General features: G+C 43.6%; 1 protein-coding gene and 5 non-coding genes across 7 annotated transcripts; all 6 read right to left on the reverse strand.

Annotated features, from left to right (window-relative positions):
• Window positions 1-4,699: 4,699 nt before the first annotated feature.
• Window positions 4,700-12,147, reverse strand: LOC120407626 (60S ribosomal protein L17). 2 transcript variants are annotated; one of them, XM_039543379.1, is made up of 7 exons: window positions 12,047-12,147; window positions 10,817-10,869; window positions 10,690-10,730; window positions 8,989-9,123; window positions 7,697-7,795; window positions 6,512-6,703; window positions 4,700-4,793 (listed from the first exon to the last, which is right to left on the reverse strand). In XM_039543379.1, exons 2-7 carry the CDS (start codon window positions 10,854-10,856, stop codon window positions 4,746-4,748), a joined length of 555 nt encoding a protein of 184 aa, XP_039399313.1. In that variant the 5' UTR covers window positions 10,857-10,869; window positions 12,047-12,147; the 3' UTR covers window positions 4,700-4,745. The 2 variants fall into 2 exon arrangements, with proteins under 2 accessions (XP_039399313.1, XP_039399314.1); XM_039543380.1 differs by lacking the exon at window positions 12,047-12,147 and adding an exon at window positions 11,797-11,895.
• On the reverse strand, window positions 6,335-6,400 carry LOC120408795. The gene has a single exon (XR_005600971.1). It is a non-coding gene; the product is annotated as a small nucleolar RNA SNORD58 (small nucleolar RNA).
• LOC120408794 lies at window positions 6,967-7,032 on the reverse strand. Its single transcript, XR_005600970.1, has one exon. It is a non-coding gene; the product is annotated as a small nucleolar RNA SNORD58 (small nucleolar RNA).
• Window positions 7,863-7,929, reverse strand: LOC120408790. The gene has a single exon (XR_005600967.1). It is a non-coding gene; the product is annotated as a small nucleolar RNA SNORD58 (small nucleolar RNA).
• On the reverse strand, window positions 9,945-10,011 carry LOC120408793. The gene has a single exon (XR_005600969.1). It is a non-coding gene; the product is annotated as a small nucleolar RNA SNORD58 (small nucleolar RNA).
• LOC120408792 lies at window positions 10,962-11,028 on the reverse strand. Its single transcript, XR_005600968.1, has one exon. It is a non-coding gene; the product is annotated as a small nucleolar RNA SNORD58 (small nucleolar RNA).
• Window positions 12,148-17,264: the final 5,117 nt, after the last annotated feature.

A 17,264-nucleotide genomic window follows, 5' to 3' on the forward strand; every position in this document is an offset into this window, starting at 1 on the left:
ACACCGAGCTGGACGGCCCTTCTCAGCCGCATGTCTTAAAGCAGTGGTTCTCAAACTTTTTTCCCCGCGGATCACTTGAAAATTGCTTGAGGGTCTCAGCAGACCACTTAATGATCTTTCCAAACGTTTGTACCGTTAGCTAACTATTGTAAAGCACTTTGGATAAAGGCTCTTTATAAAAAACAAACTTTTTTTTGTTCTACAAATAAAAGCACACCACTGATATTTTAGTAGTAGTAGTCTTACCATTATAATCAGGGGTGAGCTGGAGCTGGTTTGCACCGGTTCGCACGAACCGGTTGTTAAATTTAGACATGGTTTTGGAACCACTTGTTAACTGGCTTCACTGCAAGGGAAGCTTTGATGGGCTCCGTCTGGGAAGTGTGTGATTCCTCCTCCGGGCCCCAGGGGGGCGCTGCACTGTGCTGCCGGAGCCATGTGGGCTGCCTCCTGGCCCTGTTGCTGCTGCTCCTTGTACCTCTGGCCCTGGGGCTCCCGCTGCTGCCTGGTGAGTCCCCGGCTGTTCTGCTGGGCCTGGGCTGCGTCCTGCTGCTCGGGCTGCTCCCAGCCGCTCTCCCCATGTGAGTACCCGCCCAGCCCCTGCCCACAGCCACCCCCTGCTGGCAGCTACCTGCAGCCAGCCCGCCCTCATCGCCAGCCCCTGTTGCAGCCAGCCCGTGTCACACTCCCTGCCTCCAGCCGGCCCCATGTCCGCTGGTGCCCTGCAGTTCTCAGGGCAGTAACCCTACACACCTGCTTCAATGAGGGGGGGCAGGGAGCAGCTGGGACCCCACATGTGCACACCCTAGGGTGACCAGACAGCAACTGTGAAAAATCGGGACAGGGGGTGAGGGGTAATAGGAGCCTATATAAGAAAAAGACCCAAAAATTGAGACTGTCCCTATAAAATTGGGACATCTGGTCACCTTAGCACACCCCAAGGGAGTGGCAGGGACCCACACATGTGAAACGGAGCTCATTTCTAGTTCAGCCCCATCTTTTTTTAAAAAGAACTTTAGGTAGGGTTAACATACATCTGTATTTTCCTGGACATGTCAGACTTTTCGGTTCTTAAATTGCTGTCTGGGCGGATTTTTTAAATTTTAAAAATTCCTCCTGGGAAAATACGGACATATGGTAACCCTATTGGTACAAAAAATACATGCTGTGGCACATCCCTTAAATCAGAATTTTTTATAGGGAACCAGTTAAGATTTTAGCAGCTCATCACTGATTATAATGCAATGCATGTGCCCTCTCTCCCCCACCATGGCATCTCCTGGGCTGGGGCTGGGAAGAAGTGGGGTCTCTCCCTGTCAGCCACAGCCCTGGAGCTAGGAAAAGTTGCCTTTTTCTCTGGCCACCGCAGCCCTGCACATCCCAAATTCCCTCCACTCCCTAGTCTCACCCCAATGCCCTCTCCCACCTACCCCCTATTCCCCCCAAGACCACCACCTTACCTCACTTGTGTGTCTTCTCCAGGGTCCAGGCACCTAAATTAATGGAGCCATGCCTGCACGGCTCCACTAATTAGGTGGGTGGCCCTTCAGTCTCTCTGTGCAGTCGCCCAGGCATGCACCTTAGAGGGAACTGTCTGTGGACCAGTTTAACAACCTCTGTCTTAAAGCACTTTATAAAGGTGGTCAATATCATTAGCCCCATTATCAGTAGTGCTGTTCAATGCTTGGGAAATGGGAATAGGGTTACCACCCTTTCAAAATGCAAAAGTGCAGGAGCACTTCCTTCACTCGCTCCAGGTCTTCCGCGGCACTGAAGGACCCGCCCCTGAAGACCCAGAGAGAGTGAAGGACTCTCCACCGAAGTCCCGGACCGCCGCCGGGTGAATAAAAATTAAAAAGTTAGGTGCTCTTCTTTAGGGCACAAGGTCCTCTTAGGCATGGGGCCCAATTTGGGGGAAGTTGGCCTAAAGCTGGCCCTGCCCACCTGCCCTCGGTGGGGGATCAGGATGCCCAGGAACAGCCTGTGGCTCTGCCTGCTGCCCAGGGTCCAGGACATTGACCAGGGGTGCACATGCCTGATACAGGCCTTGACGGTGTAAGCAGTATTACTGGCATCAAATACTTAGTGTTCATTTCCATAATTTAAAGCAGAGATGGAAAACTTGTGTTCTAGGGGCTGCATACAACCCACCAGATCGGTTTACTTGGCACACAGTTAATAGGGGATTTATTTTACTATGACATTTTTTATTCCTCAACTGTTCTTTTCCTGTGATAAACATATTGCAGATTAAAAAGTGGAAGACTAGTTTTTAGGAGTGGCTGTGCACTTTAGTTTGACAGTAATTTTCATCTGCATGAATTTACCAAGTTAACCTCATTGCACACAACAAAGGGTCCAGCTATTTTTGATGTCGTTGAGGCGGTTGCAGATTTTTGAAAAGTTGTTGGCTGTTGTTACAGATGGAGCACCTGCTGTGAGTGAACTAAAGATCAGGTTTCAACATGTATCAAAGCAGTGGGGTTGTGTAGAAAAATTGCTCAACTCAGATCATGTCATGAATGGGGTTGTGAAAGTTACAAACTTGATTGGAAGTAGCAACAGATCACTGCATCGTGACAGATTTGTAGGAAATGCTTTTTGAGAGATTATTTGCGCTTCGAAGAGGTAAGCGCCTTTCTGAAAAACACTGCAAGTTTTGATACCGAGTTCTTGGAAAAGCTGGAATATTCCATTTTTCTTTTTAATATGGCATTTTTTATTGACACAACCCAACCTCTGAATTATTTGAATCTGCAATTGCAAGGCATGAACCAGACCTCACTGATCTCCTCGATAGTTTCAGAAGCAAAGTTGGACTTCTGAAAAGACTCACCTGTTGCATTTGGATTTTGCCTATTTTACCCACTTTTGCCCAGCATGGCACAAATGCAAATCAGGTTAGCAGGAACACTACTGATGTGGAAATGATGCTTAGTATCAACAAATTTTACAAGTTTTCAGCCTTACCTGATCCCTTTTAATGATCCACTTGCAGCTGTTGTCAATGACCAGCCTTCTGAACTGGAACAGTAACTTCAAGCTGATCTTTTCTTGGTTGCAGCCAATGAAAGTGATATTCAGTTTTGGAAACTGCTTTGAGTCCTGTTTCCCAAATCTGAAAAACTGGTGGTTGAAACTGTTCTATGTTTGGAAGCACTTACATCTGTGAAAGTAACTTCTCTACGCTGAATCATCTGAAGTCAAAGAAAAGGAACTGACAGATGAAAACACGCTCCCATCTTAATGAGTTAGATGCACTAAATTGATATATACATTGAGGCTCACCCTCAAGTTTCACTCTGTAAAATACTTTAACAATAAGCAGCAAAGAAAAAACATTTGCTATTTTCATTTATTAATCCCCTGCTCTTCTGCATACTGAAGGAGTTTAGTGAAAGACGCTTACATTTTTTCTTAATTTAAAGGTGGTGCTGTATTTATATTTAAGAAAATGTTGGTTTTACACTGAATAGTTAGCTGGATGCAAACATGCTACACTGTAAATCGTTTGAGTTACGCAATAAACTAAAAATAAATCAATACTGATTATATAGTCCACCAAAGGGTTTTAGTGGATTTTGTGGCCCTTTACTACCTTAAAGTTGCCTATCTTTGCTTTAAAATGAGGATTTCACCTTAAACACTGACTTGTAATTTTTATATTTTGTAGAAGAAATAGATCTAATAGCAATCAGTTCAATTTTGTTCACACATTTACTTCAGTACAACTCAGAATATCAGTTTGAGCACAGGGTTTTTAGATCAAATATATTCCTCAAACTTTGCTACACAAGAGATGGTGCTATTTAGAGTAACTCTGCAGGTTAACAAGCAAATTAATCTACTCAGAGAAGATACAAATACACCAGGGACAAGAGTGATCAGGGGACTGGAAGCCTTTCAACTATTATCACGTCAAATCCAGCCCTGGTCAATGGTGACCAACATAACTAATGAGAACTGTTTAGCAGCCTAGGTGAAATGAATGGCTGGATTCAGTCCATGCTCACAATGGGACAGCTACCCACACAGAAAACCATCATAATGTACCTATGTGCTCCCCAGATGCCAAGGATCAAATGGGCATCAGTCACCTCCTAAAAGCAGTCTTCCCGCAGAGCAGGATTGAAAAACTGATGGGACAAACCGTTGATAAACAGAAGATTAAAATCTACTGTAACGTATAGCCATCTTTCAGCAATAAATTCAGTATCTGCTAAACTAATTTCCTGCCTCACCTAAGACAACTACAAGTTATTCAATCCAATGTTATCTATCTACTGTTCTCATTTATGAAAGCTAAAATAATATTGTTTCCAAAGTGATGTAGAACAGGCATAGCTCTGGACATTGCACAACTTTCAAAGATAAGTTCATTAAAAAGCAGTCAAAACACTTGTGTAAAAAGTTTACACTACCCTAGTTGATTTTACTGAAACTTTTGTGATGTGTCTTCTCATGAAGGCCATATCTGATAATCCAAACAGAATTTTCAAATCCTGGAGAATTTACAAATAACTGCTTAGGAAAGAGTAGGGAAAGAAGCACACTTTTAAAGATTTGAAGAATCTCAAATAGTAACATGCAAATATTGAAATAGGGCAAAAAAAACCCAGTTAAATATTACAAATAAGTTATGCTCAACAAAGCAAAAACCCTGGAAAAGTTAATTACTCAAGAAAAGAAGCACACATGATAATATCCGTTTTCTTTTTTATTTATGTACATCTGTTATGTCAGATTTACTCCCGAGCCATAAGTTTTTGCTTCTTCAGCTTCTTTTGAGAGATCTGAAAAATAAAAAGGAAAGAATGAAAATCTGCATCTACCAAGAAGATTATACCACCACTCTATATGTGACCTATCTGTCCTCATCCTCAAAGAAAACCTGTGAAACACTTTCAAAAGACAAGCGTGGGAGCTTAAATCTGTAACTTTGCTAGACACTAAAAATCATGGTCTCAATAAATACACTGAGAATTTATGGTTTATTACAAATCTCTTCCCGCCCCCACCCCTTTTTTGTCCTATAACTACAGGGGTATTTTAATAGACCACTTCACCTTGAGTCATCCCTTAGAATATGTGCTAACTACTTAAGCGGTTCTCGAACTGTGACTCCAGACCCCAAAGCGGGTCACAACCCCATTTTAATGGGGTCGCCAGGGTTCGCATTAGACTTCCTGGGGCCAAGGGCTTCAGGGCTCAGGTTACAGGCCCCTGCCTAGAGTGCAGCTCTTGGGCTTTGGCCCCTCTCCCCAACCTGGGGCGGCAGGTCTCAGGCAGGCTCAGGCTTCGGTCCCCTCTCCTGGAGTTGTGTAGTATTTTTTGTTGTCAGAAGGGGGTCGCAGTGCAGTGAAGTTTGAGAACCCCTGTCCTAAACGGTTCGATCTTCTATTTAGCTGTGACACTCTTAGTACCTTTCCCACACCTGAAGAAGAGCTCCAGGCTTGAAAGCTTGTCTCTCTCAACAGAAGTTAGACCAATAAAAGGTATTATTACCTCACCCACCTTGTCTAATATCTGGGGATCAACACAGCTACAACACAGCCTACAATTAGGCCACTGTCATTCTCAGTTTCACATAAGAGAGTTTGGAAACCTTAGAAATGGGACTGCCCTAAGTGTGTACTATTTCACCAGTTTTCCTCTTAGTGTGGCTATTTTAAATAGCCCATTTTAATATAATGGAACAACTCTTTATACCTTGACATTATCATGTGAATTTTTCTTCAGGAACAATTACCGTATATACTCATTCATAAGCCGAATATTTTTGGTAAAAAAAGTGACACCTCAAAGAGCGGAGGTCAGCTTATAAACGGGTCTACACCAAAATTTGATAATTTTAAACTCTATGGAATCATTGAATTGAATATCTAATACATAGTCATTTTGTTTACCTAGAACATCTGAAGGCCTGGAACCCCTCAGCTCCCTGTGGCCATGGATCGCTGTTCCCAGGCAATGGGAGCTGCGGGAAGTAGCACCACATGGGGGGCTCCATGCCTGTGAATGCTCCAGGTAAATAAAACGTCCCAACCCGCCAGTGGCTTACCCTGACAGGCCGTGAGCCAAAGTTTTCCAACCCCTGAAATATAGGGTCAGCTTATAAAAGGGTCATACAGTTTTTAACTATCCATTTGGGGTGGTGTGGGGGGGTGTCGGCTTATAAACCAATGGGCTAATGAATGAGAATATACAGTATAAGTATTATTTTTGAATCAGGGACTGGAAAGCATACAAATGAAAGCCATCCCTTTCAGTGAAGTTATTTATAAGGCATCCTTTCATATTCTGAACACTACATTTAAATTATAACACTCTTAAGGTTGCTTAGAATGCATTTTTTTCCATGGTTATTTCCAAAGGTGTCTTAAGATAATCATAATAGCAACAATTTTATCTGAAAAATGCAAGTTAAAGACACACTGACAAATGAACAAGTTTGTAATACACAAGTTCAGAGCAAAACCACTCAATAATACCACTACTAAACTTTTCTTACCTTTTTCTTCTGAGCAACTTCCTCTTCTGGCTTTGGAACAATCTGCTCCTTCTCAGTGAGGATCATCTCAATATGACAGGGGGAGCTCATGTAGGGGTTGATACGACCATGAGCTCTGTAGGTACGCCTGCGCATTTTGGGGGCCTTGTTGACCTGGATGTGCTCAATTACCAGAGAATCCACATCAAGACCCTGAAAAAATGCAACAGAAACTTGTAAGATTTATTCTAGGTTTATTTTCCTCTATGAACAAAACATTTTTTGTTTGTACCAAAAATGGCAGAACATGAAAACTGGAAAGTTATCACATGGGAACATATGCTAGTTTATCATGGCAAATCTCACAAAAGCACACAGCATTTTTACGCATTTATAAAGTTGAAGAGTCAACTAAGAGCCCAGGAAGCCTAAAAATTTCAGACTGCCTTTTACAAAAAATATTCAAAATCATTATGATGGCTCAGAAATGAAGTTTGTTTCATTGTTATTCGAAAGGTGTCCTAAGATAGTCATCACTGCCACCACAGATCACTACAATTTAGTGTTACAACATCATAAACAAAATGCAAGTTTTCCATGTGTAAACCCCTCCCCGCCCCCCAAAAAGCCATGGACCTAACTGTGGATCTTAAAAGACTCATTTTTGACACATGTATTCATTCTTTATGTAGTCAAGTTGATAATTTAGTGTATGAACTAGGTATAATTTATAAGACTTCCCACCATGTTTTGTGCTCCAAAGATGTGCATAAATTTAAATATTTTAAGAGATATGATGCCAAACCAAAATCCCAGATCCAGACCTCAGTAGACAACTCAAAGCTCTCCAGGCTCCCCGACCTTTCAGATTTTTTAACCACCATTTAGGAGTATTTGGATCCAAGGTTTTGAGCTGCTTTAAATCAGTGGTACCCAAACCTTTCCTCTCGCATCCCCCCTTATCAATAATGGAATGTGTCCACATCTCCCCCCATGCCGCCCCAAGCCAGGGGCAGAGCTGCAGCCAGGAGCTGGGGCCAGCGGCCAAGATGCAGCCAAGCCACACTCCCCAACCCCGCCCCACCAAGGGGCTGGTCCAGGTCCCACTGCACCCCACCCCCCGGCCACATTCCTCCAAACCACATGCCCCACAGTTTGGGGACCACTGAGTTAAACTGTACACGTCAATTTGCATTTTTAACGTACCTTGAGTTCAGCATTACTCTCAGCATTTTTGAGCATGTGCAGTAGGAACTCTGCACTCTTTTTAGGCCAACGTCCCTGTGTCCAGCCCCACTGCTTGGCCTGGAACGTTTAAGAGTTTAGTTTTAATTTTACTCAAAACAAAAACAATCAGCTTTCTTTTACAAAGGTTGCTCAGAATATACATTTCTTTTCATGGTTAATCCAAAGGTGTCCTAAGAAAGTCATCATAGCAACCACAAATGCACATGACTCTACAAGCAATTCTTACCCAAAAATATAGGATGAAATCCCTTTTTGCTTTTTTAGATAATACACCAAAATGACGGTACCTTCTTTCCAAATGCAACTAGCCCACCACAAACTCTCCATTCCCCTTTAACAGTGTTCAGGATCAACCAAAATACATCTGTCTTCTCATTTTACATACATCCCCAAGTTGGCTTTGTGGGCTTGTTTTTTGTTTTGTTTTTACAAGATATGAGTGCTATAATGTCACCCTCCCCAATGCATGTCTGAACACATCAGTTCTGACTTACAGTATCGCTAATGACTGCTGCCCTGGACCTTCTAAACAAAGGCTGCCAACTATGTGAAGTTATATGGAGGCTTACATTCATTAGAATAAACTGGGCTCATACTTATCTTTTGCTTATGATCTAAATCAGGGGTGGGCAAACTATGGCCCGAGGGCTGCATCCGGCCCTCGAGTTCCTGCCGGGGAGCGGGGTCAGTGGCTTGCCCCACTCTGCATGGCTCCCAGAAGCAGCGGCATGTCCCCCTCTGGCTCCCACATGTAGGGGGCAGCCAGTGGGCTCTGCACACTGTCTCCACCCCAAGTGCTTCCCCCGCAGCTCCCATTGGCCAGGAACCACATAGGAGCTGGACAAGGGGAGATGCTGCTGCTTCTGGAAGCTGCCTGAGGTAAGCACCACCCAGAGCCTGCACCCCAACCCTGTTCCCTCTCCTGCCCTCCAAACCCCTCGGTCCCAGACTGGAGCATCCTCCTGCACCCTGAACTCATTTCTGGCCTCAGCCCAGAGCCTGAAACCCCCAGCCGGAGCCCTCATCCCCTCACACAGCACAACCCCTAATTTTGTGAGCATTCATGGCCCGCCATACAATTCCATACCCAGATGTGGCCCTCGGTCCAAAAAGTTTGCCCACTCCTGATCTAAATAAACCATTTTTTGCTTGTCATCCGTGGTGGGATACACACAATGCAACCTAGCCCCCTTCTACCATGAGAATCAATTATTCAAAGAGTCTTTCCAAATTTCAGTCTCAACTCTTACCTGAGCGCATCTGCCGACTCCACCATTGTAACGGCGGAAGGGAACACACTGCTTTTTTAGGGTCACATCCTTTAAGTATTTAGTGGCTTTCCGGATATGCATGCCCTTGATAGCTTGAGCGGTCTCACGAGTGTTCTAGCAACAAAACAAAGCATTGTACATTCATGGATAGGTTTCTCTAAGTTCTTTTTTTACTGACAATTTAAATATTCTTCTATTTAAGCACAACTTAGGCCACCCTCATTATAACAATTTATTTAAAAATAGAAATATTTCTCTTGCTTCTCAGCAGAGAAAGGAAAATAGCTGATTAGTTCTAATTTTATGTTTTGTTGCTTAATTTGTGACTGCAGAGCTTACTGAATGCAAAGAAAGATTATTTTTTTATTTAGTTCTGAATTCAATGAGGTTAGCAGACATTATCTGTCTGGTAGTGAATTCCATAATCATGGACTGACTTTGAATGTTGTGCTTCCTGCACCCATAAGCCCCATCCACTCGCCACTTCAATTGACAGTTTTATGGTTCTCGTATAATCTACCTGCTCCTTGAGGTCACTGGGGGGGACCAGATTTTTCAAGCAGCGGTAAGCACACCCTTGACTATACTTCCTATTAATTACCCCGCTATTGATATTTGGACATTTGCCAAAATCAAGGGCATAAAAAATTACAAATATTCAGCTACTTCAGACACGAAATACTGACATAATACACCTCTTGTATTATGGTGGGGACTGGGCTAATTTAATACTATTTCATCCACTACTTCAGAACCAAATAGCCAGTAAAGGCTATTCTCAGAACTGTACCAAAAACAAGAAAAATCAAGGAAACAAAAAAAGGGTCATTATTAATTTCAAAGCCATATAAGAAAACTGAAAGGAGGGAGGTGAATTAATAGCTATCAAATGAAGGAAGATGCATGATAGATGAAATTTAACCTCTGAAAAATTAGCTGCTCAGAACTCCATTTTCTTTTCATGATTAATCCAAAGGTGTCCTAAGAAAGTCATCACGGCAGCCACACAACACTGTTTGTCCAACAATAAAGGATGCACCCTTTCATATGTAGGCAGATATTACATAGCAATTATTCAAATATTTTTCTTTGATGGTCAGTATGACACGATACGATTGGCATAATAATCTTTACTAACAGTCAAAAATAATTTAATGAAATTTAATAGAACTCCTCAGACATCTCTATCCCTAAGCATACAAACAACAAAGCATTATAAAACCAACATATTTGAACACTTTTCCATTGGCTGGAAAAAAAAATAGGACTAGATGAAACACTGGTCTGATCTGATATATATATATATAGATAGAGATATATAGATAGAGATATATAGATCTCAATTCCTATGTTCCCCTTATAAGCAGCTACTTTTCCCACTGTGTTGTATAATCCGTTAGACAGCAAACTCCTTGGGACACAGACTGTCTTGTTTCTATATTTATGAACACAACCACTACAAATAGATTTAATAGATTCCAAGGCCAAAAGGGACCATTGTTTTACACAGTAAAACTACCCCAATGTGCTAACACTACTTTATACTACTGTACTTGTATAAGTAGTAACTTTAATGAATTCATGAAATACAAAGGGAGAAGGCATTTTCTTCTAAAATCGTTTTTTCTATTCCTTATAGTCTCAAAAAAAAAATTATTCCAAAACATACACTCTGCTTACCTTGAAGTGGACTCGAAGGTTAGAACCCCTTGACTTGCATGCTATGGAAACAAAAAATAACATTTTGAAATTACAGAACCTGATTGATTCCTGAAAAGTGCAACCAATACTTGAAAAAACCACTTACATTTGGTGGGATTCTCTGGATCAAGTGAGTAGCGGACCATTTTCAGAGCTTAACTGTGGAAAACAGTAATGAAGAGTTAGATTTCAAAGTTCTATCACATGTATGTCCAATACACTGTTATTTCTTAGTTTGGCTGAGAGAAGCAGCTGCTCAGAAATCACTTTTATTTTCATGATTAATCCAAAGGTGTCCTAAGAAAGTCATCACTGCAGCCACAACCTTCTCATGAAAGCTGTTTTTAAGAACAGTTCCTGTACCATTTAGCAGAGGGTAAACACACTATACATATGACCTTAAAACCTACTCCTTTCACAAACCGTTCACATTGTGTGTGCCCTGTTGCAACACAACAGTAAAACATCCTTAATCTATCAGGACGTCTGGAAGATCACACATACAGGGGACTCATGAATATATATTTATTTTACATAGAATCATTCTTTGGATTTCCATACTGAAAAATCGTTATATAAACCACATATACATACATGCACCCACAGAGAGAACTTGTAATTATAAATCTTGTTAGCGAAAACATCTTAGTCTCAGTTTCAGACAGAAATCTACCCATTACCTTTACATGTTAGCCCCAGTGCATAGGGCACCGGTGCTCAGATACTACAGCAATGAGCGCGGGCAGAAGAACGAGCATGCAAATAGGCCAGGCAGCGAGTGGGCTCCTTTCGGCATGTAACAGCCTCTCTTCCCCGCTCAACCCATCGGTAACTAGGGCTCTTACCCACATTCTAGTGGGAGAGGCAGGGGCAGCGATTAGCGAGCCACGTACAGAACGCGCCTCCCGCTGCAGTGAGCCAGCCCAGTCCCCCAATCCCCCCTCCCGCTGCAGTGAGCCAGCCCAGTCCCCCCTCCCGCCGCCACGTCCGAGCCCCTCACCGCGGCGTCTGGCCCCGACATACGGACTCTGTCGCCCCGCGTCCCCCAACAACTCGAGGCCGCGCGTCCCCTCCCCAGCGCCTCACCCGAGCTGGCACATCCGGGTCATTCGGAGCCTCCATGCGGGGGCACTCAGAGTCCGCCATTTTGCTCCCCCTCCCCCGTCCTCCCTGTGGCGACCCCCGGGCACGGAAATATCGATGCCAACAGGCGGCTGAGCCCGTCCCCTCGCCGCCCGGTGCCGGCTCCGGAACTCCCAGGGCAGGATGGCGCCGAGGGGCGACGGATTGAAACCGGATCCGGGGCAGCCGGGCGCAGCAGCCATAACAGACTCACCTCAGGGGCCGCCCGCACCGGGGAAGAGAAAGAACAAGGGCTGCTGGGAGATTTCGTGTAACCTCGAAGTCTCGCGAGAGTGTAGGAGCTGGGATGGGATTTTAGTTAGGGAGAGCTGTGGTGGTGCTGAGCTGGGCGATAGACGAGAAGAGCAGTAAGGGACCGTCTGCAAGTAACATGTATTTGGGTAATTCAAAGTGTGCTGCAAAAGATTAAAACTTGAGAGGTTGGGGTTTTTCCCCAGTACTGAGACCTCCAGCTTCTAAGAAAATGACAAAACTGTCAATTGTGTGAATTCAAACTTATAATTAATATACATTTATGTAAAAAGCAACAAAGAGTCCTGGGGCACCTTATAGACCAACAGAAGTATTGGAGCATAAGCTTTCATGGGTGAATACCCACTTCATCAGATGTTTGACGAAGTGAGTATTCACCCACGAAAGCTTATGCTCCAATACTTCTGTTGGTCTGTAAGGTGCCACAGGATCCTTTGTCGCTTTTTACAGATCCAGACTAACACGGCTACCCATCTGATACTTGATACATTTATGTAACGTCTTTCATGTCAAAGAATTCCACAGAGCCTGAAATGCAGCCAACTCTGGGGATGTGGCGGGTACCAGGTATAATCACGGAAAGTGGGCCAGAACCAAAACCTCAGATCTTTTTTTGTTACTTATCTGAATCCTGGAGTGAGGGCCCTGGGCACTACCAGACTATAAAATATAATAATAAATCATTAGCAAAAGCAATTAATAAAAAGCTCCCCCCACATTACACACCAATCACAAAAATCCTAACTGGCTGCTGCAAGAAGAATTCTGTGGCACCCTTGCAGAAAGTAGGTATGTGGTCATAAACTGTCCCTGTCATTAAATGACTTTCAAACTCCCCATGATAATTTGGTGTCACTGATTGTACCTATTCATATGCATAGATTGTATATTCCTTGGAAAATGGATTCTGTTTTTTGTTCAGTACATCTAATTTTCTTTTAGTCAGGATAACTAGAATACTGGATGGGGTGAAGCAGTAGATGTGATATATTAGGACGTTAATAAGGCTTTTAACATAATTTCGCATGACATACTCAAAAGGAAATGAGAGAAATATGATATGCACTCATTTTATAGTAATTTAATCTATAAGTGGTTGAAAATTCTCAACGAATACTAATCAATGCTTTACTATCATAGTGGGAGGACATATCTAGTGGAATCCTGCAGGGGTCTGTCCTGCGTCCAGCATTATTCAATATTTTCATTAATGTCTTGGCTAATGGAATGTATACTTAAAAAATTTGCAGATGACATTAAGCTTGGAATGGTTGCAAGCAATGTGGAGGACAGGATTAGAATGCATCAATTTCAGAGATGGACTGCTTCTGCACACCGGAAGGCTGATCTTGCTCCCCCCTGCTTGTTGATGTAGAATACCATTGTTGCAGTATTGTCTAACATTATCAGGACGTGGTGAGAGCAGATGAACAGAAGAAAGGACTCGCATGTGTTCCTTGCTGCCTGTAATTTGAGGACATTGATGTGTATTCTGGCCTCTCAAGTTATCCATGTTTCTTGTGCAGTGGGGTTGCCCATAAGTAGAGCCTTGTGCTGATACAAAATTTGTATTAACATCCGATCTACGATCCTCAAACATGGTCTGCAGATATCTGCATCTGGATATAAAAATGGAAATCCACAGATTTGTAGCGCTCTGTCCCTATGGGCTCCCCAAACTAGTAGGGACACATCCGTAATGATGGTCTTGTAATGATGGGAGAAAGGAGATTCCCATGCATAAGTGATGAGGATTTGTCAGGACAGTACCTTGGTGGGATCTGCCAGCATTAGGTTAATGGAATGACGGTTTGGGGAGTACATCGACTGTAGCCATACTTGAAGGCAACTAAGGTGGAGTCTTGCAAATGGAGTGCATGAGGCCATGTGGCCAAGTAGGGACAAACGTGTTGACCATTACCCGAAGGTGACTTGTGATGTGAGCTATGATATTGTTCATGGTCTGGAATCTGTATGTGGGCAAGTATGCCCTTGTGGTGATGGAGTTCAAGGCTGCTCCAGTGAAGTCCAAAGAATGTGTAGGGGTAAGAACAGATTTTTCTATGTTTACACAGAGTCTTTACCAAGGTATTTTCAGTGGTAGCAACTCACATCAGGCATCATGGATTCCTCATTTTCCCATACCATGATGACTGGGTCCTTGCCACCAAATCTCACCAAGAAGCCTGTACATCAACCTCTCTCATGCCCAATTATCACAACACTGCCCAGAAGGAATTCAGTGAGCCTCTCCCAACAGAGAACTGATTCATCCTGGCCAGGACTCTTGCACCAGTCTCTCTAGTGTCATTTTCAATATGGCAGCTAGTCCTTCCTGTATCTGGACTCATACCACCATACCAGGCTTCGTCTCCCAGGCACAGTACTGCCCACCAGCAACAGCTTACAGAGATTCAAACACTCTGTCTGCAGAGGTTTTAAAGATTTTATAATGCAATAATTTTTTAAATATTCATAAACTTATCCATGGTACCAGTCAGCTGCAATAAGGGACAATCCATGTGTCATGGAATCACACCTCAGTGCTCTGAAACTGCTCTGAATGAAGTTCAGACAGGACTCTAGTGCAGTGTGTCTCCCCTCAGGGCACACTTTCACCAGGGCAAGAAGCCTCCTCAGCTTCAGTGCTTCCTGGGTCTGACCTCGGAGCATTCAGCGCCCTTGTTCACATCATGAGCTCCCCACAGTGAGTCCACCTGGATGGGACACCTGGGGAAGCCTTACATGCCTCCGAAGTGGTGATGCATCCCAACTTCACAGTCAGAAATGACTCTTAGCCAGTGCTGTAAAACAGAACAGTTTATTAGCTGTCGGGACCACAGCGTAGAATAGATCTCAGCACAGAAATCAGGAACATTCAGTAAAATATATCTTGGGGGGATCCAGGATCCTGGGCTCTCTTCCCTGTGTCCCAAACCAGGAGACTGACTAGTTTCCACCAGCCCAGCCTCAGACACCTCTGCTGCCCTGCCTCCAGACTGTCTCTTTCCCAGGCAAACAGGTCACCTGGTCTCTTTGTTCTCGGTTGATTCTTGCAGAGGAGAGTGCTTGGCCATCAGTTGCCTGTCCCTAGGCAGCCAGTCAGCAGTCAAACCTGCCCTCTAGGGGTCTCTGCAATTACATCCCCTTATCCCGCTACCTAGATACTTGAGTAATACATAGGGGAAACTGAGGCACACACATAGTTCAGATAAAACATTAAGAACATTCCCACTTCGTCACACCATGGTGTACATTTTATGAGGCCCAGAGCCCTTTTGTCTCCTATCTCATCCCCTCCCCACAAAAAGTTATACAATTTTCAGATTCTTTTAAGGAGCTCATTTTGGGGGTGGTGGGAGAGGGATGGGCTCTGTCTCATGAGCGACTTGACAAAATGACCCAAAATTTGCATTACAAACTCTACTAAAGGCCTCATTGTTTGCAGGGAGGGATAACTCAGTGGTTTGAGCATTGGCCTGCTAAACCCAGGGTTGTGAACTCAGTCCCTGAGGGGACCATTTAGAGATGTAGGGCAAAATCAGTACTTGGTCCTGCTAGTGAGGGCAGGGGATTGGCCTTGATGACCTTTCAAGCTCTATGAGATAGGTGTCATAACATTTCCAAGACAATATCCTAATGCATGTGGGTTTTAGAGCAATTTAAATATTAGAAAACTGTTCTTTATTGGTAGATGCCAAGTTCCGAGCCTTGGTGCAGATATGAGTGCAAAGCACTTTGGGGGTGGATGCATGACAGTTCATGTATCAGCCATGCCCCTTAAAACAAAAAAAGAACAAAGAAAGAAACTTACTTTGTTTGGATAATAAAAAACAGTTCTGGATTGAGATTCACTTACTCAGAAGATGCGTCTAACAAATCTTTATTAAGGCAAAACACTCAGCAAATAGCAACAAAGAGTCCTGTGGCACCTTATAGACTAACAGACGTATTGGAGCATGAGCTTTCGTTTGTCAGATGCATGTGACTCAGTAAATAGTGATCAATTACGCACAATTGGGAAGCTCATCAGTATGATCTCATCACAGTCGCCTCCAGCACCCGACAATAGAGCTTCAACCTATCTTTGTTACACATGCTTATTTATAACTTCTTGTTATCTTTTTATACATATATATTAACCTGGCAATGAAAGACTAACTCTCCTCCCCTGTCAGTACAGGTTTACTGTTAGTTCAGAGCAGTCTTTTCTAGCTTTTTAGTTACTTTACCTTTCTTTTTCTCACAAACATGATTACTCTGCAATTTCTTACAAATATGCAGCTCTACTTATGCCTGTACTGTTAAACGTTATCAGAACAAATTCTTTTAATGCCTCAGGGCGGGGGCATGGAGGGGGGAAGGGCGCAAGGTGGAAGTTTCGCCTAGGGCGTGAAACATCCTTGCACCGGCCCTGGGTGGACCAGCAGCCCCACATCAGCTCCCCACTCCCCTAAGTTCCCTGTGCAGCAGCTGCCCAGCAGACTAGCAATTGCAACTGTCTCTCCCCCCACTGCCATGTGCTGCTTCTGCCCTCTGCCTTGGAGCTGCTCCCCAAGACTCCTGCTTGCTGTGTGGGGGAGGAAAGAGAAGGAAGAGGGGAGCTAATATCAGGGTGTCACCCTCCCCCCTGCTCCTGCACCCCACTTACCCCATCTTCCATAGAACAGTGGAGACACACCAGGGCTCAGGATGGAGGGAGCTTGCAGCAGCTGCGTCTCAGCAAGCTGATCTAATTAACAAGGCAGTGTACTTAAAGGGGAAATGCATTCCTCCATTCCTGCTGCCTTGTAAAGAGTTAACACTTGAGGGCTCAGCCAATTGCTAGTTCATCCTTTAGCAGTAAGGGAAATATCCCACCCTCTGCCTCCTCCACCTCAACTAAGCTTCACAATCATCTCACTGTGTACCACTATTAAATTGTTTGTTTAAAACTTATACTCTGTGTGTGTGTGTGTATATATATATAGTCTTTTGTCTGGTGAAAAAAATTTCCCTGTACCTAACCCCCTCATTTACATTAATTCTTATGGAGAAATTGGATTAGCTTAACATCGTTTTGCTTAAAGTCACATTTTTCAGGAACATAACTACAACGTTAAGTGAGGAGTTACTCTATTAAGCAGCTGCCATACCATAAACAGTAACTGCCTTTGATA

Source organism: Mauremys reevesii, linkage group 6 (assembly GCF_016161935.1).
Source record: "Mauremys reevesii isolate NIE-2019 linkage group 6, ASM1616193v1, whole genome shotgun sequence".
Classification (NCBI taxonomy): domain Eukaryota; kingdom Metazoa; phylum Chordata; order Testudines; family Geoemydidae; genus Mauremys; species Mauremys reevesii.

What these genes read in the sequence shown, in the direction of transcription:
- LOC120407626 (XM_039543379.1), bottom strand. Translation starts at nt 10,856, where the DNA reads ATGGTCCGCTACTCACTTGATCCAGAGAATCCCACCAAAT. An exon ending in TCCAGAGAATCCCACCAAAT is followed by an intron (nt 10,731 to 10,816) that starts GTAAGTGGTTTT and finishes TTGTTTCCATAG; the next exon opens with CATGCAAGTCAAGGGGTTCT. An exon ending in AGAGTAATGCTGAACTCAAG is followed by an intron (nt 6,704 to 7,696) that starts GTACGTTAAAAA and finishes GCATTTTTTCAG; the next exon opens with GGTCTTGATGTGGATTCTCT.